Source organism: Apium graveolens, chromosome 6 (assembly GCF_009905375.1).
Source record: "Apium graveolens cultivar Ventura chromosome 6, ASM990537v1, whole genome shotgun sequence".
Taxonomy (NCBI): domain Eukaryota; kingdom Viridiplantae; phylum Streptophyta; class Magnoliopsida; order Apiales; family Apiaceae; genus Apium; species Apium graveolens.
The window spans coordinates 284,436,718-284,463,592 of record NC_133652.1 but is presented as its reverse complement, the minus strand read 5'-3'; the positions used below and the strand labels follow the sequence as shown (position 1 = coordinate 284,463,592).

At 31.9% G+C, this 26,875-nt stretch overlaps 2 protein-coding genes across 3 annotated transcripts; both read right to left on the bottom strand.

Annotated features, from left to right (window-relative positions):
* Positions 1 to 627: 627 nt before the first annotated feature.
* LOC141668000 (uncharacterized) lies at positions 628 to 6,047 on the bottom strand. 2 transcript variants are annotated; one of them, XM_074474664.1, is made up of 7 exons: positions 5,903 to 6,047; positions 5,139 to 5,305; positions 4,374 to 4,500; positions 3,913 to 4,266; positions 3,732 to 3,836; positions 2,957 to 3,432; positions 628 to 976 (listed from the first exon to the last, which is right to left on the bottom strand). In XM_074474664.1, the coding sequence occupies exons 1-6, from the start codon at positions 5,951 to 5,953 to the stop codon at positions 3,241 to 3,243; spliced, it is 996 nt and encodes a 331-aa protein (XP_074330765.1). In that variant the 5' UTR covers positions 5,954 to 6,047; the 3' UTR covers positions 628 to 976; positions 2,957 to 3,240. The 2 variants fall into 2 exon arrangements, with proteins under 2 accessions (XP_074330765.1, XP_074330766.1); XM_074474665.1 differs by having other exon boundaries at positions 3,928 to 4,266.
* A 2,668-nt stretch (positions 6,048 to 8,715) lies between these two features.
* On the bottom strand, positions 8,716 to 24,364 carry LOC141666137 (uncharacterized). The gene is made up of 2 exons (XM_074472132.1): positions 24,229 to 24,364; positions 8,716 to 9,857 (listed from the first exon to the last, which is right to left on the bottom strand). The coding sequence occupies exons 1-2, from the start codon at positions 24,362 to 24,364 to the stop codon at positions 8,716 to 8,718; spliced, it is 1,278 nt and encodes a 425-aa protein (XP_074328233.1).
* Between the last annotated feature and the right edge of the window lie 2,511 nt (positions 24,365 to 26,875).

Below are 26,875 nucleotides of genomic sequence, written 5' to 3'. Positions count from 1 at the left end.
TGATACAAACAAGGATTTTATACATCTATTCTTCCCCATTACCTTACTATATCATGGGGAACGTGTAGTGACCCTCTACGTCAAATTAGGTGCTGAGGTCTGCTACAAAAAAATGGGTAAATACAACCGGAAAAAACCGATTGTATTTAGTTAAATTCGACCAGTTTTTTGGCCGGTCAAAAATGCTCGAGTAATATTTAGCAGACCGGTTGTATTTATACTAAATACGACCGCTTAAATACCACCGGTTAAATACAACCGGCTAAATACGACTGGTTAAATACAACTGTTTTCGGTCGAATTTAAATTTGCCAAATTTTGCTTTAAATTTTAAATTTTCATTTGACTTTAAAAAATCCCGCACAAAAAATCATGAAAAATTAAAAATCCCGCCTGAAATGCTTATTTCGACTGCATATGCTTGTTTATTAAATTCAACCACTTTCGGTGAAAAAATAATTTCTACTGTTTCCAGTAGATATACAATTTCAACTATTGTTGATTAATAATTATATTGAACTGGTTTCGGTCAAAATTAACATAACAAAAATCCGAAAAAAAAAATCATGTTGTAAACCACCTCTAAAGAAAAAGCCAGATATTTTTCGTTCCAAACATCACAAAATAATAAAGAGAAACATTTAAAACTGTTGGCTTAAAACCATAAACTCATTAGTTTTACTCATGTCCAGCTAGTTTCGTCATAGTTAAACAACTAGAAAGTTTGATAACCATTTGTTACATGCCCGGGGAACTTAACAAAAGAGTTACATAGCTTTATAAAAGAGGAGCGAATATTCTAAAACCCAAAACATTCTGCAGTTCATGAAAAGCTGAGCAAATATTACCATATTATCGGGTAATATACCAAAGCCTACATCAATGGGTAGTAACATGGATCAAGGTCTTCATCTTCATCTTCATTTCCTCCTGGTACTTCATCTCCATTGTCGCCCGGCTCAGCCATCACAGTTTCCTATGTAAATATACCTGACTTGTTAGTAACTACAACTTCCACATATTAGTAATATTCAGCATTAACACATATAATAATTCTATTCACGGCATAAACTACACAAAAATGCAAGTACATTAAAAAGATTAAGAATCCATTAATCAAAACATTAACACTCCAACTGATATGACCATTTCATTCCAATCTTTTCAAATTCAGATGTTGCATTAGACGATAACTTTAATAAATCATTGGAACTAAAATACCACATACTAGCATACCACTTTATCTGCTTCAATTTAAGACAATAGATCTTGTAAATAAAATCATCAAACAGGCCACATGTTAGCTATCCTATCAATAACTTCTAAAGGCAATATGTGCAATTATTTCCTGGAACAAATTAGCAAGGCACATGGAAGTATCTTCATTGTAATTGCTTGACCAACATTTACAGTTACTTAACAAACAGTGAACCATGCTTTTTACGATAAAAATAATAAACTTGCACATTATCGTTGTAAATGGTAAACAGACCAACGAAAGCCCACATAAACTTTACAATATCTCACATCAAGATTAGCAACCTTGTTTTTTAAAAAATTTAGCCATCTCCTAAACACACACCAATCACACATAAAGTCACGTACACACAGTCACGCACACACATTGAACACACATTACCACTAAACAATTCTACCCTTTTATTGTGTTTACCAAGTATAATTTCTATAGTTTTCATAATTCACATGTTACAAACACTTTTCATGATAGCTACTACCACCTCGAGCAACCGATTAACCATTACAGTTAGTTTAATATAAAAATTAGGTGGTCATTAAATTAGGAGCGTCTATTCAGAGAATTCCACCCTTAATCCCCAATCACCTAACATCAGTAAAAACTAATCACTATACTAAGATAAGATATTACCAAACCAATACAATGATCAGCTTTTTCCAAATCAACTGATCAAAAAGAGTTTTCTTTTGCTCGGAAAATGAACCACCAAATTAAACTCAATACAATAACACGTGATTTCCGGAACATAAATTCAGCATTAACATTCATCATTTAAACAGGGAAAACCACAAAGTGCTATAATATTTTCTAAACATATTACATATTTTGTAAATACTATCACGAATTTCAATAAACTGAAAGAACTCATTTAAACAGGGAAAACCACAGAGTACTGTGGTTTGGCTGACATGCTGATGTAGAGTTTAGCACTGAAGACTGCTAAGACAGAAATTGATGAGGAAAATTGAAAAAGAAATATACAAACATTTACTGACTCCCACAAATTACATTTCATTTCATTTTATTTTAAATAATTTTAACTTAACGAAAATGAATATATTTACTGATTCGAATAACACCCCTCATCCAAATAAAGTTATTAAAACATATCAAACCATAAATTTCAAATATTTTAGGACAATATAATACATAAAATTATGTAATTTTGGTTACAAATGTCACTCACATCAACAGACAGAGATGTAACTACTCTATATTTCATATATTTTGTCGAGCAATAAAATTATGTGATTTATGCTTCAAAACCTTATGATAACAAGACGTGTGACAAACGCAAACCCATAATAAAGCCAAAACAGAGTACTACAAGGTTTGAATCTATGAACGACGCCTCCGGTTGTGAAAATTGTAAAGCGGAGAAGAAAGGGTATCCCCCAAAGAGCTCCAACTGGTAGACTTACATATAGCTAGAAATAATTAATTATATTAGTATTAGGTAGTGTTGTTTATAAACTAAATTATCCATGTGTTAGTGATAATTATCAAGGTACTCGTTGAGTGTGTCTAAATATACACAAGCAAAAGATTAAACACATAAAACCCTAATCTTAACAAACTGGAAATACCCATAAAAAAGGAATTCTGAAACACGTGATTGAAAAATAATTAAGACCACAAAGTGTCACTAATCACAAACCATCATCAACTTAATGATTTAAAAAAATAAAATAATTTTACCTTAACAATGATTTTGTCATTCTTCTTCAAGATTGGACCAAGCAAACCACTTGCTGCCCGTATGTAATAATTGTGCAATTGTTGCTGACTTGGGTCCAGAAGAGCAGCGTAGGCTAATTTACGCACCTCCTCGGCAAGAGCAGACTACTTCACCTCATGCGTGGGTAAAGAAAGAACCATCTCCCACACAGCATCGAATATCTCCGACATTATCTTGTATATTTCATCAGGTACAGCAACAGATTGAGCAACAGACTAGGATCTGCCCATTTTTTGTTTCTTAGTCACTTGCAGTGCATCCCGTGGGCCCAGAAGTTCAGCCAGAGTGTTTTGGGGATAAAGGTTGATCTTCCCTTTCCTTGGCGATCTTGCATTAGCCAACACAGTGATCTTTTTTTTTTATAAAATTCTCTTTGGGCACGGGGGGATGAAGGTTCTTCGATAAGCTCGAACTCAGGTGCCAATTCAATCCGCGCCTTTTTCATTTTTTTTGCAAGATTTGAAAACATTAAAGCCATCTTATAACATAAATATATAATATAAATAACTGAATACAAGTAAATTATGGACCACCTATATGTTCTCAACTTGGTACATCAGAAAAGAAAAGTTTATAAATTACCTTTCTACTGTCTCTATCTCTAGTTTCAAATTTTATATCAAAAGCAACTAATTTCCACACATATCAGTACCATACTATTTTTATTTAATAAAGAAAAGAACATAGTCATGGCTCTATCACTGGAAATTCTAATGATCCATATATTTAACCAACTTGTAGATCTTGCACAGCTGGTTGAGTTGGATTATACGCTATTCCCATAAATTCATCTTCAGAGATCGGAAACTCTCCTTTAGCCGCTCGTTTTTCATTTATTTCCTATCATATGAAAAAATTTCACGAAACAGGTATGAGGAAATAGAAAATAAAAATGCAAATTAATTAATCTATTTACAGGAAAGAATGCTACTTGACGTCTCTGCTCAAACGGTTCGGCCCCCCTACGAGATACAAATTCAACATTACTTCGGGCATTCTGACCATTAGTGGACAACTTTTTAAACTTTTCAGCCTCCCAACAATCACACACAGAATTCCATGTGTGCTGCGAGTAGTAGTAGGGCTCCAATCCTTCATCCCTGATGTTAAAGTCTTTCTCAGTATATCCAGCCTCCAATAGATGTTTCACTTTTTCCACGAGTCGGCCCCTCTCAGCAATAAGATAAGACTTCAAATTTCTATGCAGATAGGATCTCACAACCTGGTCCCCATCTTCCTTATCATAAGGAAAGGGATAGGTATAATACTCCTGCCAAACCAAATTGCATAGAATAAATTAAAAAAACAGAACTGTAAGTCTCACGTGTAACTTGCATAGTATGAGGTGGAACGGGGAACAAATTTATGTTTACTTACTTTAAAATTCTTGATACACGGGCTGTAAAAAGCTTCACGTGAAGCTCCCCGTGTCCGGATAGTCTCATCATCAAATTTCATGCGAAAAATGTGCCCTAGAGTCTTCTTGGGTGTATTTTCCAAGAAGCTGTAGCAAATAATGAAAATATATTACAACTAAGACTGAAATAAGACTACAAATCATAAATCTGATCACCCTAAACAAAAGTTGTTAACATAAAACACATCTACAAGTAATTCAAGCATTACACCTCCTGATAATTAAATATTATATGTAAGTGCAAAGTGTAGAGCATATTGACAATGACGCCATCTTTTTCATGATGGACCCAATTTCAGAGGAAACAAGAAAAGCACCCATGTAGTCTGTAGAGGCTAATGTCAATATAACTTCCACCAACATCTAATACGCTGTGAATAAATTCTTATATTGGACGGAAGCTTTGTAGATGCTCAAAAAATTAAATATTGTTGCATATGCTTGATAATTTTTTTTTAAAATTTCGAGTACAAAATAAAGTACACAGCTTCATATTGTTCATACATATTCACCCCACCGGGAGTCAAAATACATATTCACCCCATCAAATCTCAGACTTAAAAAAACAACGAACTTGTAAAACTAGCCCATATGATATGTTAATTTCTATCGTACACAACACACGGAGTAAAAGGGCAATTAAAATTAGTTTTTTGTTGAAAAGATAATTAAAAAATCAACCACAAACAAGCAACAAGTTATCATATATAATCTAAGTAAAACACCTGGAGTAGTCCCCTTCAGAACAATTTCGCCTTTTCCTCTCAAATATAATCTTGCGGCTACTTTCACCAACCTCGTGAGTCCCTTCCACATAACTTTCTTCATCACCGTTGCTTTCTTTACCCTTGTTTTCTTTACCCTTCCATGAATTCAGACTAGCCCAGACCACCTGTAAAACAATCAGGAATTAAAATCATTAAAATTGAAATTATTGAAATTCAGATAGAGGAAGTACAATCGAACAGCTGTACTATTAAACATAAAATGAAAAAAGCAAACAAGCCTTTACAAGCATCAACCAAACCCTATAAAACCCTATAAAACCGAAGATAAAACTTTATACAGCTGTACAATCTCGCCAATTCTGAATTTCAGAAGTGAAATTACCCATTCATAAAACCCAAAAATTACAAAATTAAAAAATTGGGTGATAAAAAAGGAAGAATACCTAGGGTTCTGAAAGGGACAAACTTTGTTTACAAAAGAAGGCTAAATAAAGAAAAAATATTTACAGGAGAGTTTGAGAAGGAGAGTAAACTAAGTATATAGGTATAGACAGTCGGAGACAAAGACAAATTAACAGAGAGAGGGAAAGAGGGGGGGGGAGAGAGGGAGAGGAAAATCAATATATAACCAAAACCTCGTAAATTACAGAGAAGCCCCAATTACAAAACCCCCAAAATTAGGGTTTACATATAGATTTAGAGAGTTGGAGACTAGAAAATAGAGAGTTAAGGGGGAGAGAGAGAAAGAGAGCGAGTGAAACCTGTGAACATATTATTTGTCTGATGAACAGATTTGGGCCTTCCTGAACCATGGATTCGGTGTTTCAAAGATTGATTTTTACAGAAACCCTCATTTCTTCAGATGAGGCGGCGATAAAAATAATAAAAATGAGGGAAGTTTGTTTATATACCGAACATGTAATTGACAGCCAGCAGTTGAATTTAACCGAGACTGTTTTTGACTACATACGGTTGAAATTAGCCGAGACTATTTTTAATTAGAAACGGTCGAATTTAGTCGGGACTTTATGTGACTTAATACGGTTGAATTTAAGTGACCATAACATCTCTCCTCCCCTGCCCTACTGTATCAATCCCATGTTTTCGTTTAGCAAAACAAAAAAAACATCATCCCACCATACATAAATAATAACAAATATTTAATTAAACCCAAATAAAGAAGTTAGATTATTAGATCACATTTTAGTACACATTTCATAGAAATTGTTAAATTACACTAAATCATCATTATCACTTAATTCATCATCTTCATTCTCATTGTTGTTTTCGTCTTCGTCTTCGTCTTCCTCACATTTTTTATTTTCTTCTTCCTCATTGCAATCCACCGAATAGTCATTTTCAAACATCCTCAAGTCAATAAAGAAATTTGAGGGATCATGAACAATAACTTTTTCGACGTGTGATGATGAAGCATGTGACACTTCATTTTGTAGAGCATCATCATTGATTTTTTTTTCTCTTGAGTTGACACACTTTCATCAACTATCCGTCTCTTTGTTGTTAGAACTATGTACCAAGATGATTTTGCATTCAAAATATTTGGTGCATAGTACACTTGATGGGCTTGACTTGCCAACACAAACACATCTTCGATGTTTAGTTTTGATTTGACATCCACTGTTGTCATCCGGTATTTATCGACTTTGACATATTTTGTATGATCAAACCAATGACATTTGAAGACGATCACTTTTTTTCCATTATGATATAAGAGTTTTAAAATTTCTTCTATTCACTCGTAATAGTTTCCATAACTTTCTTCATAAGAAGTCCCTACAATTACAAATGTATTAAATTTGGAAACGCATATTATAGAAAAAGTACAATTTTGAGATTAAGAAAAAATAAATTTCTCACCTATGACAGTTACACCAGAATTTGGTGAAGTGAGCTCATTAGCATTTACGCAATTAAACTTATAACCATTGCAGTTGCACGCTTTATAAGACTCCACTTTATTCAAAGGACCTCTTATTAGGTCTATGAATTTTATATTGAGCTACTCATCATCTTGTACCTAAAAACAATATGTGAGAAACATGATTTATCTGAAGTTTGTAAATATGTGTGCATATGTAAATATAATCCATACCCTTCTTTCGAACCAATCTCTAAATTGTTCTTTTTGAAATTGTTCCTTTTGCGTATCATTGAAATACGGGTATTGTTGTTGTACCAACTTTTGGAATCCACTGCATAATCAAGTTGAATAATTAAAATTTTTGTTATAAATAAAATTAAATGCAAAAGTAATGCAAACAAATATCTTACCGCAAGTACTTTTCAACCTCCGGCGAATTAATAAGAACATAGTATGCCACTAGTTCATATTCATCACCACTCAACATTCTGTCTTTAGTCCAAAGACTAGGATGTGTTGGATATGTGTACACTTCTAACAAATTGCCATTATGAAACATTGGAGGGGCCTCGTTTCGTCTTAATTTAATATTCATTATTCCATTTCTGGAATCTAAATATAAGGTGCAAAAGTGTACACATTCCTCCTCAATATAGCGCCTTTGAACCCTCCGCTCGAGCTTTGTTTCCTACTTTTAATTTCAAGTTGTGCAAGTATCTTTCAATAAAATTCATCCAACGCCCATTAGCTGGCCCACTAAACTTACACTCAATTGCTAAATATAGTGGCAAATGCTCCATTGGATCAAATAAACCAGGAGTTAAGACGGTTTCAATTTTGGACATTATCCTCACTATATCTTTCTCCATTTTTTCTAAATCTGAGTACTTGATATTTGAAGAGCATAAATCTTCAAAGAAGTTGCACAATTCAATGATAGGATCAGCTACATGTTTCGGAAAAAGGTCATGACAAATGATAGGCAACAATTTTTGCATGAAGACGTGACCATCATGTGATTTCATACCTAGAATGCAATTTTTTCCCTAATTGACACAACTAGATATATTTGAGGCATAACCATCTTGAAGTTTTAATGAGACAATCCACTTGAACAACTTATGAATTTGTTCCTTGGAAAGTGTGTATGATGCATGTGGTTAAGTACCATCACCTCGAATCCACAACTCTTGGTGTACACCTAAATCCTGATAATCTTTTCTCGACTTTGTATTATCTTTGGTCTTCTTTGCATCACCAAGAATTGTGTAGAAAATATTGTCAAAGACATTCTTTTCTGTGTGCATAATGTCAATATTATGACGAAGGCTGAGGGTCTCCCAATATGGAAGCTCAAAAAATGGAGAAAAATGAGTCCAATTATGTTTCACCTTATAATCTCTCAGTTTTTTCTTATGTGACTTTCCCGGAGGGGGAAACTGTATCTGCTCACACATCACCTTTGCACGGCCCCCTTAATATCGAGTGCAAACTGATCGTATCTCTACACTTCCAAACTTAGTACTCCTTCTTAGGGGATCATCCGGCTCCAAAAAATATCTAGCAGTGCCATATAAACTTGTTTTGCCACCATATTTGAGTTGTTTACGTTTTACTTCTCTCATGCAAACTGGACATGATAACTTACCTTTGGTGGACCACCCGCTAAGCATGGCAAGTCCAGGAAAGTCACTAATAGTCCATAAAAAAGGCCGCCTTCTTGATAAAATTTGTACGTGTGAACATATCATATGTTTCAACCCTGGTATTCCACAGCACTTTCAATTCATCAATTAAAGGCCTAAGATAAACATGCAAGTCTTTTGCTGGATCTGTTGGCTCAGGAATAAGAAGAGGCATGAACAAATATAGAGACTTTGTACACATAGACGGAGGAAGGTTGTACACAACAACAACTACAGGCCATACCGTATACTCCTTCACGTGCTTGTCGTGAAATGGGTCAAATCCATCTATAGAGAGCCCGAGTCTTATATTTCGAATCTCTTTTGAAAATCTTTGATATTTACAATCAAATTGTTTCCATTCATCTCCGTCCACTGGGTGACTTAATTCACCTTCGATTGCAATTCTATCGTGGTGCCATCTCATACATTTTGCAGTAGTCTCGACCATGAATAGACGCTGTAATCTCATAGTAATAGGAAAGTGACGCAAGATTTTTCGCAGAATCTTCTGTTTTTTTGGATCTTTCTGCTTCTGGTATCTGTCTCCATTGCATATATCACACTTTGTCTTGTCACTATATTCCTTGTAAAATAACATGCAATTATTCTCGCAAGCATTAATTTTCTCATACTCCATATGTGATCCTTTAATCATCTTTCGCATGGTGTAGTACTTCTCGGGCAATTTATGATCATCAGGCAATACTAATCCAATGAGATGAAGCAAGTCATCAAAACCATTAATGCTGCAATTATGCTTATTTTTCCACTCAAGCAACTTCATTGAGAACCCTAATATTGTAAAATTGACATTGTTTGGATAGATTAGTTCAGAAGCGATGTTCACCATCTTGTAAAATGTTTTTGCTGTTTCATTTAGTTCTTCCTCAGAATTCTTGCAAACTTCAAAATCATCATAATTACCATCATGAGCATCATACATGTCATCATCTCTGTATCCAGAACTCGTTCTAACCTCGACTTGTGACATATCTTTCTCCTCATGATAATCCCATCTAGTATACAATTGCATGATACCATGTCGATACAAATCAATTTTCACAGTACTAGGCTTCTTAAAGTACTTATTTCTACAATCTTGGCACGGACATCTTATAAGACCATTATCTTCTTTTTCACTATATTCTATAGCAAGTTTAATGAAATCATTCACATTCTTCCGTTAAATATTTTGACTCATTAAATTGGCTACGAGTAATCCAACAACGATCAGGCGCCATCTATAAATGCGCACATATATGTAATTATTAACCACTAACAATATCAACATATTACTTGTCAAAAAAAAATATCAACATATTACACTAGACATTATGCTATTAATAAAAGTCAATTACTTAATATTGATTAACAAATTTAACATATACAAAAGGTATGCAATTATACAAAAACAATTATATATAAAATTAGTAAAAGACAATTACTTAATTTTGATCAACAAATTTAACATATACACAAGTATGAAATTATACAACAAATAATGATATACAAAATTTATAAAACACAAAAAGAAATGAAAATTAATAATTTTACTTACTTGATGATTAAGGATGATAACATGAATGCAAAATAGGTGGAAGAAATGAGAAAAATGAGAGAAGAGGGAGAATTGCGGCCGTTGGAAAGCAGAAGCAGTAGGGTTGTATTTGCTAAAGTGAATATGCTAAATTCAACTGTTTCTAGTTGAAATAAGAAGCGGCTAAATTCAACTAGAAACGGTTGTATTTGCTAAATTAAACCATTTTTAGTTAAAATAGGAAGAGGCTAAATTCAACTTGAAATGGCCGTATTTTTTATTTCCACTAAAACCGGTCAATTTTAACTTTCCACCAAAACCGGTTGTACTTATAAATACCACCGCCTGCGGTTGAATACATGAAAACAACCGAAAACAATTGGACTTATTTAAAAACCTTCAAAATTAATTATAATATATGGGATAAATATTTTAAAATAATTATTTTACTTTTCAGATTTTTTTTAAGAAAATAATTTCAATTTTTTAGCTACCAATTTTGCGTTAATAATCCACCCCTCTGAAAATTCAAACAAGAAGAGAGGGAAAAAAAGTCCCGCCATTTCCAAATGCTAAATACAACGGATTCTGGTTATATTTAGGAGTGCCAAACAATCCAAATGGCGGGATGCTTCCCTCCAATTTTTTTGGCAGGGCTAAATTCAATGAAATCCGGTAGTATTTAGGCGTGACGACTATTTTCAACGGGTTGTGGTTGTATTTGATGGCGGTTGTATTTGATGGCAGTTGTATTTACGCGGTAGTATTTATTTCTAAATGCGACCGGGTAAATACAACCGGGTTTAAATATAACCGCTGGCAGTTGTATTTAGCCGCGCCTTTAATTATAACTAGATACAGTTTGATTTCGTTCTAGTTGTATTTACGCAGTTGCATTTAACCTTATTTTCTTGTAGTGGTAGTATTACTACACAACAAACTTGTCCAACTTCAACAACTTATCTGTTCTTATAAAAGAACTTACGTCTAAGTCTAATAACCAAATAAATTTTAAATCAAATAAGAAAAGGTTAACAACATTTGAAGATACCTTTACCACCAGAGTTTTGATCAAAGCCCCCAAAAATTTTGAACGAAACCCCGAACCAAAAACTCTGGTTTCACAAATTAAATCCCAACCGATAATGATAAAAAATACCCTTTTTGGATATAATGCATCAAAATACCCATTTTGAAAGCAATTGAATGAAAATACCAATTGAATTATATATTATTAATTGGGTAACGATAATACGCATTTTTGACTTAGGTATATCAAATATTATAAAAGATACATATTCACAATTAGGGTATTATTTTAGAGATACACATTTGCCAAATGCATATTATAAAAAAATTTGGATGGACATTTGGCAAATGGGTATGTAGTATAAAATGGGATACCCAATTGAAAAATGTGTATCCCAGGCCGTATTTTCAGTCATCCAACATCAAAATGGGTATTTTCAGCTATTTGCACCCAAAAAAAATTATGTTTAACATTCTTTCAATCCAAAATCAAAATTTTAAGGATTTCGAGAGCAAGAAGAAATTGAACACCAAATTGTTAAATCTCCTTGATTCATTGAACAACGAGTCGACTAGTAATAAATATATACATGTGGATTGATATATAATGTGTGTATCTCGAGCGGTTGTAAAACTATTAACAAATGAATGAAAGAGTTGTGCATTGAAGTGGATATCCTCAGTACTGTTTTGTTAAAATTAAAACAAAAATACAAGTATATAATGATTTAAGATGCATATACTTGTAAAATGCTTTTATTAAGCACTATTGAAGTGCTAAAATTTAAATAAAAAAGATTGTAAATAAAAAGTGTTTACTAACACATCGCTTGTGAAAGCGCTACACAGGTTCATTTTAATATACTCCTTCTATTTTTTTATTTATCGCTTTGACTTTGTAAAACAAAATTATAAATAAAGTAGAGAATTCATATTTTAATTTGCAAAAATAAAATTTGGAAATGTACATTTTCAACTAGGCGGTCAAGACACATTAAAATGTGTGCAACAATCAAAGCGACAAATAAAAAAACTAAGGGAATAACGTTTATTAATTAAGCACTATCTAACTATATATTTTTATTCTATTTTATTTTAAAATTTATAGATAATAACTTATGTTGGGCTTTTATACAAAACCTTATGCAAGTGTATCACTTGTATAAATCATGTTCATAAGTGCTATGTAAGTATTGTCTTCTAAACCCAATTTTGTAGTAGTGCCCTCACTATCCATGCGAAAATAAAATATTTAACTCAGAAATTATTAATAAATCCCTTGATAGCCTATAACATTTCTTCAATTTAAAAATAATGAAGATCTTTCGCTTGTTCAATAACCACGCATTACACTCTCCCCATCTACACTTTACTGATATCGACAAGCTTGAACTAAAGGATCTCATGTGTACAAGAAGAAAATCATTCCCTCTTGCTCTCTCCCTTTTCTTTCTTGGTAGATATGATTTTATGCTAAAAGTCTTACCATTATAATGAGCCACATGAGTTATTATATAGAGAGTATAAATTCAAATATCATAATTTATTTAATCAATTAAGTCATAATTATTTAATATTATAAATAATCTGAATTACCTAAAATTAATTTAAATTCAAAACTAAATTAAACAATCATTCAAGCATTAATTGTGTGTGGCCCTATATGTAATTATTACATTAACAATAAGTTTTAAATCTTAAAGGGTTCGGTACATAGAACCAACCATCATTGAAGCACTACCCCATAAGTGCACATTGGAAATGCTTTTTAGCTAGCATGGTAGGAAAAGTGTTGAATTATCTATAAAATTTTTAATTTATTACAACAAGTGGAGGAAGTTTTGTATTACATTGAAGTTCTCGTTGCTAATTAATATCAGTATTGCGCTGCATGCAACACTAGAGGGCTTAATATTGCATTAGAAATTGTTTAAATTTATAAAATGTTGATGTGACACCTAGACCCCATGTTGGACCCAATTTTGCTGACGTGTCATGCTGACATGGCATGTGGGTCCCATAAGGGATCCATTTTTTCTGACGTAGCACCAGTAGGATCCACATGTGGGACCTGCCACTAATATAGCATAATGACAATAATACTAATTATATACACATATGACATTTTATATTTTGGGTCTATGGTCAAGAAGCTCTTCGTTGTAACTGAATTACGACCATCATACGACTTCTCAAGCAAGGTCTAAGGTCAGGAAGCTTGTTAGGATCAATGAGTTACGACCACTATTAGACATATTTATATGCAAATATATTAACTGGTATATTTTACCGTGCAATGATCAAGGTCCCTAAAGATTTATGCACTAATACCCATATAACGAGTGGTGGGTCACTAATGTCAAACTGTAAAAAAGCTTTAGGTTACTAGGCTTAAAGTTTCCTCATACTTAATTAATTGAGTATTGGTCAGCCCAATGTTGTCAATTATACCGCTTTTTGTAATGTGAACTTAATTCCTACTCCTTCCATATTTTTTTTGTTTTGAAGATATTAGCGTGTGAGAACTCCCATCAAAATCAAGCATTTACATACTAAGCTCAAAAATGAATAGTCAAAATTCAAATTATAAACAAGCGACTAAACCTTAAGAAATAAAGATTTTAAAGTCTCAATTCAAGAGCATCATAAAATCGTACACAGAAAAACGTTTTGCACTAGTGACACTAAGCATTGGAACATCAAATGATGAAATCAAAATTTAGATAAAAACAAGCTACATATAGTATTATCATCACGAGCCATTGAGTTGGACTACTACATATGTGAGATCATGGTACAATGGAATAATAGTAACAAACTATGTCATTATATGATGCAATGCAATCTACACGAACTATTTTACAAGGCTAGAATAATTTTTTGAATTTTTAATATTTTTAATTTTTTCTATTTTTTACTATTCATCCTAAAAAAATCTAAAAGGATACGAAAAGAAAAAAAAAATCTAAAAAGAAAAAGATTATTTTTTTAATGGTAAAAACACCTGCCCACACTAAACTCGTCCATTGTCGTTAATGAACAACATATATATAAATATATAACTAAAATAAAATAATAAAAAAATACACAAAGAAAAAACTATTCAAAGAATGGTTAATAATACTCCCCTAATAATTCCCAACAAGCGTCTCTTTGAAAACTATTATTCGAAATAACTTTTGCATCCAAATATATGCTGAAATTTTAGGTCCACCTATTGTTTATTCAATAAACAGAACAACAAGTGACACATTGATCCACATGGTGGGATCGATGGCGTTGTGCTTTTACTTGAAGGAGGTATTTTGTTCAAAACCCACTAGCCTCATTATTTTTGTTAAAAGGCTATTGTCCACAATAATTTGATATGGACTAGCATGCTGATATGGACCTTAGTGGATGCTAAGTAGGATTGACATGTACCAAGTGGTAAATTAGGTGTAGCTAACCTTTTCAGATCATGTAGGGCAAACTGCTTGCATTGCTGCTGCTTAAGCTGAGCATGTGGCAACTGACAGGAATATATGCATGACAGATAAGGAATCGAGTGAAAGAGAAAGAATTAGATTGATATAAATAACACCCAATTGAATTGAAAGCAACGCCATATTTTGAGATAATACAGGAAATGCGCGTGGTGAGTAATAAAAGATTGAAGTAAAATTTTATGTGCGCTCCTTAATCTGCATGCTTTATATTTTATGTGCCTCAAATAAGTGAAGAAGCAAAGACTATCACACGACCCTCACGCAAGTCCGCACGCCCAGTGATACAATAGGTTCTCTGCTCTCGCTTACTAAAAATTAAACAACTCTTCGCATGGACAACATAAATTCTCATGGCAACATAATATTTGTGCTCGTTATTTTTTTTCTTTTTCCAATTAGTACCGCTGCTCCATAAATTGCAGACAAATCACAAAAATGTTGTACAACAATTTTCAATGACACAATTTTTTTTAAAACATCACCTCAGAAATTTGAGTAAAACACCAAGTGTCTTAAATAAATTAATATTGGCACCTTAAAACTATAACATAAATACTTCAGGAAAAACTGATCAAGGCACCTTGCGGGAGAAAATAAATACTAAAATATAGTATTTTCCTAGTGAAAAAATACAAATACTTTTAATAAAATAAATTATAATGATATTAATAACAATAACAATAATAATAATAATAATAATAATAATAATAATAATAATAATAATAATAATAATAATAATAATAATAATAATAATAATAATAATAATAATAATAATAATAATAATAATAACATAAAAAAGTTACATTACCATCACGTTGGGTTGTCTCCGAAGAATCGCTTTTCTTTAACTTTTTCGGTTAGACATAGAACTAATCTTTTAACCGGAAATTCGCACCAAGGTATAAAATTTAATAACACATGTCCTAATGGCCATGTAATTATTTTGGGGACCACGTCTTTGAAGATAATTTTCAGCAATCTCTACTCCTCAAAAGAGTCTATTCCAATAAGTTGTCGTAAGAATTGCGTAAAATAAAAAAGTGGAAAATATCAGAAATATTTGAATCTCGAACACCTATATCATTCTTAACTGGAATCTCGAACGAATGATTATTCTTATGTGGAGGTAATTGCGTTGGAATGATGATAGACAAAATTTAGGATAAGCGCAATTAATCCTCCTTAAAATATGAGAACATCTTTCATCCAAAATCAGGCAGTTCTTTAGTTGATCCTTTTGGAGGTTCGATTTTTGGAGATAACACACCCAATGATTCAAAATACTACATTATTTCATCTTATGTTAACCTTCATGAATAATAGATGCTCCTCCTCTTTATTCTAATGTCCATAATTAAGAATATATATGTACTGCTCCAGTGGATTTTCATATGAAGTACGTTGTACTTATTCAGAAACTAGAGCATTGTTTAAACATATTGTTGAAGATTCATCTACATATCCTTCAAGATCATATCCTGCAATATGTATATTCATCTATATATTGTTCTAGCTACTCCTTTCTATTGTAAAATCTTTGTTGCCGATACTATTGAAAATATTAATAGTTAGAGTCCCTCAATGGAGTTCCAAGAAAGAACTTTCATCGATCCATCAATAGTTAGGAGGTAACACCAATGATAGGTTGAATGTGAATATTATATGGATTAAAAGGATGATGGTCATAAGTATGAGCACCACAACATAGTGGACTCGGGGGTTCCCACATAGGTTGAAAGCAGTTATTCTATTATATATGGAGAAAATTTAAACATCTTAAGCACCAAACTCATCATCATACATTATATCGATCTCATATGAAGAATACATAACTCTATGTTGTTAAACCTTATAAAAAACAAGAATCAGTCAATAAGCACACAAAATCAAACCAAATTGCAAGATAATTCATTCTTCAATAAACGGTATAACAATCCCACACACCGGTGCCAATGACTTATTGCATAAAAATACTAGTGTGTGAGTGTACACAACCGCAAATAAGTAATACGGTAGTAAATACCAGATATCGTTCCTCAAAAACTTTTTATGTGTATAACTCATAATTAATATGCAATACTTGTGTCACATAAGATAAGAATGATTTTTGGTTTATTTAATTAACTAATTAAGTAACAAGTAAATTAACTAACAAATATTATACTACAAAAAAATATGAATAAGTTGTAGATACGGAAAATAGTGTAATACAATAGCACGTTCACAGTTCACTAAGATGAAATTCCTTAGTCACAAGTTTCTTTCAAAATCACTATGATATTGATTCTTCAATTAGACTAACATATGTATATGCTATATTTAACTTTTAAGTCACAATTAAACACCAATTTCACATGGTTATAAAAGATAATAATATATGTTTAAAATGTCACGAAATTAATATCAATATATATAATCATCCACCATTCAAATATTGTGTCAATTAACTACAACCCTCTAAGTATTATAACTAACTCGTTAACCTACTAATGATGATCATACAATAAAAGGTATTCTGATTAAAAGCACTTGAATGAATAAACTGCAAACCGCATATATTATTTTTTATGAAAACACCAATAATTATATACGAGGGTTCATCTTAACTCAGATAGGTTTAGTTCATAAAAAAAATATTAAAATAACCCCAAGATAACCAACACATGTCAAGAAATTAAATAAATCTTCTATGTAGATGGCTTCACCTCCTTTTTGTGGGGTTCCTTATCTCTTACTTATCTTATATTATTAGGTATGATTTCTTATAATATGTCTAATAAAAGTGTTTTTTATGATTTTATCTCAATGTACAAGAAGATTTTCCAACTAGAATTGAATTCTAGAAAAAAAAATTCATAGTTGAATTTTTAACTCCGAATATGTAGAAGATTATAAATTGAAGACCAATGTTGAACTAAATCTCTTAGCATAAGCTTTTCGTGGGGTCGTTGAATGGTCTAAATCAGACTTCTACAACTCCATATATTGTACAAATACTAAAGACTATGCAAGCTGCCCATAAATACGGTTTTAATTCAATTTATACTCCAAATATATTTTTTAAACTTGCAATCAAGTTACTTTTTTACCAGCAAAGTCGTTTATGCAAATAATTTCTAAACAACTAAATATAATAAAATAATCACATCTAAATTTAACATAATAATAATGACTGAAAGTTATAAAAATTTATTTACTTGAAAGTTTTGGGTGACCATGTTTCTGAAAATCTTGCGACTAAGAGAATGGGGACAACAACAGGGTTGCCAAGAGGAAATGATAAATTCGTCCAGATACGGTTAAAATGTATCCTCAACTAAATTTGATTGAATATGGCCAAATTTAATAAATGGTAAATTCGACATGTGTCTACCGGACCAATAATTTCAACCAAATTTGGATTAAATTAGATATTTTTTCAACAGTGACGGGTCGAGTATAGCTATATAGCACCATACCGGTCGATTTTACACTTTTGGTGTGCACACTATCTATTCAGAAGTATCCCATCCGTAGGGTTAGATTATTCAAAAAGTAAATTATTTACATTATGAAATTTACCTTAATCCATACCCTAAACCTTAAGTAATTACCCAAAAACTACATGGCAAACATCGAATGTAATGATTTTTAAGTGTTATTTTGTTGTGCTTCTTATTATTTTTTGAAAATTTAAGGGTTGATGTAAAATGTTTTCCCAGTATTGTCATAAATTTTAACAGTAATTTCAAAAAAAAAATTATTATTATTTAACAATATTTTTTTATATTTTTAAAAGTACTTAATTCAATTGTTTCACGTTGAGATTACTAAATATTTTTCTAATTTGTTTATTTTTTTTACCTGCGGATTTATTCCAGCTCTAACCGATTTTTTTTCAAAAGAGTGGAAAAAATTCTTCTAATTTAAAAATTTTCTGAACAACTGGACCCTGTCGTATTTAGTTGTAATGGAATATTGGTTTAGTCGGTATTTTTGCCCACTTTTTTTGGCAGGTTCATTTTCAACTTGTTAACAAATACCGGTCGAACTTAGCATTATGTTCGGCTATTTTAAAATTCAACTAGTATCTATTTTCAACCGTCTCTGGTCAAATTTAGCCTTGACAGTCAACATTTGTAGGTTGACCATAAACTCGAACTGGTCCGGTCGAATCTAGGCATGATCGAAAAAATCGGTTATTTTTTGCCTTTTTTCTTGTAGTGATATTTTAAAATTTCATATATATCAAAAAAATGTGACAGTTTTTTTTAAGATGAAATTTTTATTTATGACAAAATTTTAGTGTCTGTGATGAAAATCTGAACATAAAACTTAAGTAAAAATGATGAAAATTTTCCATCATAATTAGGCCAATTGCTTCGATTTCAATGTAAAAATTTCATTGCAAATGGCTCAATTTGTAGTTGTGACAAACATTCATTGTCAAAGGGAATAGATCCCAACTGTTAAATAAGGGTCTTTACAAGAGTATAAATATCACGACAAATATCAATTATGGAAAAAAATATATACATATACTATACTACCTATCAATGAATATAAGACCTATAATAGTCAGTGGAGGATACAGGAATTTACATATGGTGTGTAAAATACTTAAGTCATACACGATAAAACAAACTGATTCATATAATAAAAAGTGTTCAAAAGTTATTACAATTGTTCTCGACGATTTTTTATATTTTGATACCTATCTATAATATCACTCATCTTAAAATTCAAAAATAAATCCGTCTCTTGATCAGTAATCAAGCAATTATTCAACATTTGATCTCCCTTGCTATTGCGTAGTTTTACTTTTACTTGTGTCATTCCAGAATACACTCTCTCAACACTTGCAGTTGTAACAAGAAGAATCAACACTAACTTTAACAATAAATACACCATTTCATGAGTCATAGACTTTTCTCTCTCCACAAGTTTCATTGAAAACTCAACAAGATTTTTTAAATCCCAAAACGTCTCATCTTCTCTTATAGAAATGATAAAATTCTCAAAAGAATGCTCGAAGAATTGCAATTCAGTACTTGAAAATTCATTTGGATAAAATTCAGCAAGTCGTGTTAATTTACTTATATCAAAAGCAGCAAACTGATTTGCAGGATAAAAGGCTGACATACATAATAATAATTCCTTACTTATCTCAGGAAACTTTAACTCAAAAATGATGAAAATTTGTTATTTGAGGGCTCTTACCTCTATACATCCTTCTTCCTGAGATAATGTAATTTGCTTCCATATTTGGAAATTCAACTCCATACTTAACCAGAAACGAAGGGACTTTGTCTATATGAAAATTCCATCCTTCATCTAATGGCAGTAATTGATGTCTCCAATCACTTACGATATGCGCTCACAACCTCCTCTGTTTGCTTTGATAAAGCACTTGCAATGCTTCCCTTTTATTTTTTGAACAATTCCATAGCGACCACTGCATTGTTATGTGAACTCTTATGTTTGCCAACGTGAGCTCTAATTGTCCCTAATCTGTTCCAGCACTTAAAACTTTCACCAACAAAAGCATCACCAATAGATGTATCTTCAGATTTGAATAAATAACAAATGAAACAATATCCCACAGCTTTAGAGACGCTGTATTCAAGCCAAGCCCGCCAAGTTTCAAACATTTGACATTGCACCGTCGAGGATTCTTCCCAAATTATGTTTGAGGAAATACGTAATCTTCTGGTTGACAAGGTTGCCTTACTAATTCTCTCTCATTTGGATGAAAATTATTTAACCTTTTTCTTTTTCCCAGATCTTGTGGATAATTAACGATATCAAAGTCCTGTGATTGATGGAGTCGAAGAAGAACCTTGATGGCTGGGTTGAGTGGCCGGTGATGGAGGGATATTAATTTCTGGTTCAATTGCTTGAGCTTGAGAAACATTTTCCGTAGTCGGTTTCTTGGTAAAAAATTTGAGATATCTCAGATACTTGATTTTTTTATTGTAACAATATTGAAGAAAGCATTGATCGCTAGAAGAAATAAGAGATTTTCAAAAAAAAGCTCATCGCGACATTTTAAAGCTATTGAATCTAAAAGCTAGTGAATCAAATTGAAAATATAGATGAATCTAAAAGTTAGTGAATTAAAAGCCTAAACTGAACAATCAACAAACACAATTTTTATTTTCTTGTAATGGGCCAAGACTTTTTAAATATATTTTTTGGGTATGTTTTTTTTTTTGTAATTTAGGTCCATTAAGGCCCAACAATAAAAAAAATGAATTGTTTTTTTAAAAATAATGGTATGTCAAGTGACATACCTTGAACAACACTCACTCTGTCACTGATAGTATCAACAAATGGAAACATAAATCAAGCATTATGTTTTCGGAAAGTATAGATTTTCTTTCATATTATCCGCATTATTCCTTAATATGATTTGGTTAGTGAAATATCCAAGGAAATCTATTTACAGAACTTGTTTCAGAAATGAATTAAGGCATATCTTTCCTTCCATGACAATCTCACATAGTATACCATGGCATTATTCCATGTCCATACAAATCAATTTTCATGCTACTTGGATTCTTCAAATAATCGTTCCCTTAATTTTTGCACAAATATCATATAAGACCATTATCTTCTTCTTCAAGATATTTTAAAGCTAATTTATTAAATTTACGAATATCGTGTTTGTATTCTTTCGTTAAGCATTTTTGACTTATTAAATAAATTACGACTAATCAAACTACGATCAGATTCCATCTATAAGTATACACACATTTATATTTGGTTATTACATTTTTATACAAAACAAATTGCAATCAAGTTATTTTTTACCAGCAAATTCAATTACTCAAATAATTTCTAAAAAAATAAATATAATAAATTAATCTTATCTAAATTTAAAATAGTAAATAATGGTGAAAGTTAAAAAAGTTTATTTAGTTTAAGATTTTGGGTGACCATATTCATCAAAAGCATGAGACTACTAGAAAGGGGACAGCTATAGGGTTGCCAAGAGAAAATTGTAAATTCGTCCTAATATGGTTAAAATGTACCCTCAGCTCAATTTGATCGAATATGGTAAAATTTAATAAATGAGAAATTCGACCGGTTTCTAGCGGACCAATAAATTTGACCAAATTTAGCTTAAATTCGATATTTTTCAATAATGACCGGTCGAACATAGCTACATACCACCATAACAGTCGAGTTTACCATAATTACTTTGCAGAAATTTTTAATTTTTTATTATCTTTGGAAAATAAATGTATAAAATATATACTTTTAGTATGCACACTATCTATTCAGAATTATAAAATTTGTACGATTAGATTTTTCAAAAAGTAAATCATTTAATTTATAAACTTTACTGTAATCCCTAAACTCCATGTAAAACATCGAATGTACTAATTTTTATATGTTATTTTGTTGTGCTTCTTATTAGTCTTTGATAATTTAATTGTTATATATCTTCCCTGTACGGTTATAAATTTTTAAAAGTATTCGAATTTATACATAAACTTTCAATTTTTCATACTATGTTGAATAAATGAAAAATAAAAATTCCCTCCACAAAAAATTGTTTTTTGACCAAATTTAATTATCTTCAGTATATATAATTTTCACAATATCTACCACTAATTTATTATTTAACAATATTTTTTTATATTTTTAAAGGTACTAAATTGAACCGGTTCAAGTTGACATTATTAAATAACTTTCTAATTCATTTAAATTTTTTTACCTTCGAAATTATTTCAACTCTAACCAATTTTTTTTACAACGAGCGGCAAATATCTTGCAATTTGAAAATTTGCTAAACAACTGAATCTTGTCAAATTTAGTTGAAACAAAATATTGGTTTAGGGGGGATTTTCCTCACTTTTTGGCCGGTTCATTTTTAACTTTTTAAAAATCCCGATCGAATTTAACATTAATTTTGACTTTTTAAATTTTGACCACGATCCATTTTCGACCGTCTCTTGTCAAATTTAGTTGTGACAATCAAAATTTCGAGGATAACTATAAACTCGACGTGGTCCAGTCGAATTTTGGCGCGGTCGAAAAAAATCAGTCGTTTTAAGCCTTTGTTTCATGTAGTGAAATTTTATATATTGATAAATATAAAAAATCGTGACAGTTTTTTTAAGACTAAATTTGTATTTGTGACGAAATTAGTAATTTGCGACAAAATTGGAACTTGAGAAAGAAATTGGGAATTTGAATAATATGTCCCAAACTAATAGGTTACTAAATATATCCCAGATCAAATTTTAATTATTATATAACTCATATACATGTAAGTAATTATATATTTTGTACTTGAATTGATTAAAAGGTCCCAAATAATATATTATATGTTGCAACAAACTTCAATTATTGTGCTAAATCCATACTTTTGAATTAATTTTCTAGTGGAAGTTGGAGTATGATAATTGGTTGACTTAAAATTCTTTATCTCAATCTCTCTAGTAAGATCTCATCATAAAATATGATGTTAGTCCTTTAGTTTTTGTTGATTTCAAATCAGGGATATAATGTTGTCATGTGACCTTACACATATCCTTATTATTAATTTTACTACTTTTTCACCAAAAATTAGTAATATAAAAATATTAACATTAAAATAACTAATTATTTAATATAGTGAAATAATAACATATTAAATATAATAATAAGTAAAGGTTAAATATGTCATTTAAAAATATGAAATAGTAAAATTAACTATGGTTAACTTAAAATAGTCAAAAAATTTAAAATGGAACATATTTACAAATAATATTATAAATGGGATATATATATAAATGGGTTTTCAAAATGGGACATTTTCATAAAAGACCCAAAGAAATTTGTGTCTTTGATGAAAATTTGAACCGAACACGGAGTAAAAATGAAGAAATTTTCCCATGGTAATTGGACCAGTTGCCCCGATTTCAATGTAAAAATTCTTGACAAATGGCTCAATTTTTAGTGGTGACAAACATTCATTCACAAAGGAAATAGATTCATACTCTTAAATAGGGTGATTACAAGAGTATAAATTGCACAACAAGTAGATTCATACTCTTAAATCAGGGTCATTACAAGAGTATAAATTGCACAACAAGCATCACTTGTGGCAAAAAAATGTATATGTATACCATACTACCTATCAATCAACATAAGACCTATACTAGAAACAAAAGAAAACATACATCAAGCATTATATTTGGGCAAGTACAGGTTTCCCTCCATATTATCTGAACTCCTAAATGGTTATCATGAGTGACTCATAATCCTGATAGATTATGAATGAGCTGGACTGCTACATGTACCTAGGTAAGCGATCTTGTCAGTCTTCTAATTGCGGACTCTAGACTCGTGGAGTCAACGGGACTGAACATCCACCTGCAGCAGCACCCTTGTCGCCTTCATTCTTGATTATTGCTTCAATTTGTCTTATTGGGCTTGCATCTGCACCCTCATTTTAGGCAAATCTTCTCTTCGTCACATGTCCAGTACTCACCAACAGCATTCTTCCTTGGCCTCCCTCCAGGCCTTAGCATGATATTTGATATGGGGATAAAAGGCTTTTTAGGCCGACCTCTGGGAGCCCTTCTACCATAAGTTGCACGCTTTCCCCTACTTCTTCTTGCATCCATCCAAAGATTGTATCCTTGCATGGAAAATTACTGGAGCATTTTCTTCACTGTTTACTTCACACATAAAAAACACTTACATGAGATTTTTGTAATAAATTATAAACAACCAAGTATCTAAATACCATTGGGGAAAAATATTTGGTAAATTAAAAATTAATCTTTAGTAATTTTCTACACCACCAACAATGAACAATGTTTGGATTTTAGAACCGATATGAAATGACAAACAAAAACACAAATAAGTAGGGTTCAAACACCAAACACAAATAAGTAGGGTTCAAACACCAAACAAATGTTTCACAAGTTCAAGTACCATAAAGCAACATACCTACATATGAGTTAATTCATTGATAAATTTTTACTATGAAGAAGTAACAATTCATGAAAGAATTTTTTTTATTCAAAATTATCAAAACCATCACCACCATCACATCCCTTACATAATCACCAAAACTATTACCGATACAAACAACACAACAGCCACATTTCAATCATTAAGTCATAAAAATTTTAACAAGAATAACCCAAAATTATAGGAAGGCAAAACAAATTAAAGTGAAAAAATATACAAGTTCAGATCTCAACAAACACAAACACAAAACCAAAAAAAAATCATACTCTAAATTGTTCAACTACCTTGAAAATAGATTAAAAATTGGAAAAGATCATGAAGAAAATATTAGTATTAATCTAAACTATTTTGGTTATTTAGTTATTTAGTTTATTTTGTATTTGTTTTAATAAAACAGAGTCATGCAAGTAGTGGAGTGTTTGTAGGACTGTGGAGAAATAGTCGTTGGCAGCAGCTTTAGTTTAGGAAGTCTGGTGCTGGTTTTTAGGCATTATCTTGTATTGCATTTATATATTATCTGTAGTGATCAGTTAAATAAAAGTAACGTTCAGAATATTTGTTCTTGCTTATTTTACATACAGACATATACATTCATGTGTAAACAGGTGCTCAAATATATCCAATAATCTGGTATCAGAGCTTGGTTAATTCAGTGAATGCCAAAATATATGCCACGGTCTCGTACGATGGAGAACAGCAAGACAAAAGATCGAACGCTCGGGTTATCTTACCCCATGTTGAACAAAGGGAATTATACAGCATGGGCACTTAAGATGAAGGTTTATATACAGGCACATGATATGTGAAAAACCATAGATACCGAAAGCTCGAAGGAAGCGGTTGATGAACGGGTGGATAGAATGTCCCTTGCAGCAGTGTACCAAGGGATCCCGGAGGACGTCTTGTTGTCCATTGCTGAGAAGAACACAATAAAGGAAGCGTGGAATGCTGTCAAGGTCATGTGCTTGGGATCTGATCGTATCAAGACGGCAAAAATTCAAACTCTTAAGGCAGAATTTGAGGCCTTGAGTATGAAAGAGACAGAGCCACTTGATGAATTTTGTATGAAATTGAATGGATTGGTGACCACTATAAGGACACTTGGAGAGGAGGTCAAGGAAACTTATATTGTAAAGAAATTGTTACGAGCGGTTCCTACTAAATTTCAACAAATAGCTTCAGCCATCGAACAGTTCGGAGATCTTGAATCGATGAGTGTTGAGGAGGTGGTTGGGTTCTTAAAGGCTCATGAGGAACGTTTACGTGACCAAGAGAAACTGAGTGGAGGTTAGTTATTGTTGACTGAAGAAGAGTGGTCAAGACGAGAAAGAGATGATGGAAAACTGCTACTAACAAGGGAGGAGTGGCTTAAACACTCCAGTAAAAGGGGAACAAATGGGTCGTATGGGTCAAGATCTCGAAATAATCGGGATTTCGGACGTGCAGGACGTGACAAAACCATGGTAAGATGTTTTAATTGCCAGGGGTACGGTCATTTCACTGCAGAATATAAAAAATCAAAGCGTGAAAGAGAAAATAAGGAAGCAACGGAGGAAGCAAATTTGGCCTAGATGCAAGATGATGATCCCGCGTTGTTAATGTTAAAAAATGGAGGAAGAAGAAACCAAAGTCATGTTGATTAATGAAGATAAAGTGGTACCAAAACTCAAGGATAATGCAGAAACAGGGGACCAAATTCAAATATTTGGTACTTAGATAATGGAGCCTCGAATCATATGACAAGGAAATTATCAAAATTTAAGGAATTGGATACTAACGTGGGGGGAAAGGTGAGATTCGGTGACGGCTCGACAGTGATAATAAAGGGCAAATGAATGATCAGTAAGAGGTGCAAAAATGGGGAAGACCGGCTACTTAAAAATGTGTACTATATTCGAATGTTGTGCAATAATATTATTAGCCTTGGGCAACTCTCGGAGGAAGGAAACAAGGTTATTCTGAATGATGCTTACCTCTGGGTCTACAACAAAGAAAGATAATTGATTATGAAGGTAAAATGTTCTATGAATCATCTTTATAAACTTATAATTGAAAGTAGTAGCCCAGAATGTTTATTGTCAAAATGTGATGAAGTTTCCTGGCTTTGGCATGCCCGTCTTGGGCACGTCAAATTTAATGCTATGAATCTGATGTGTACT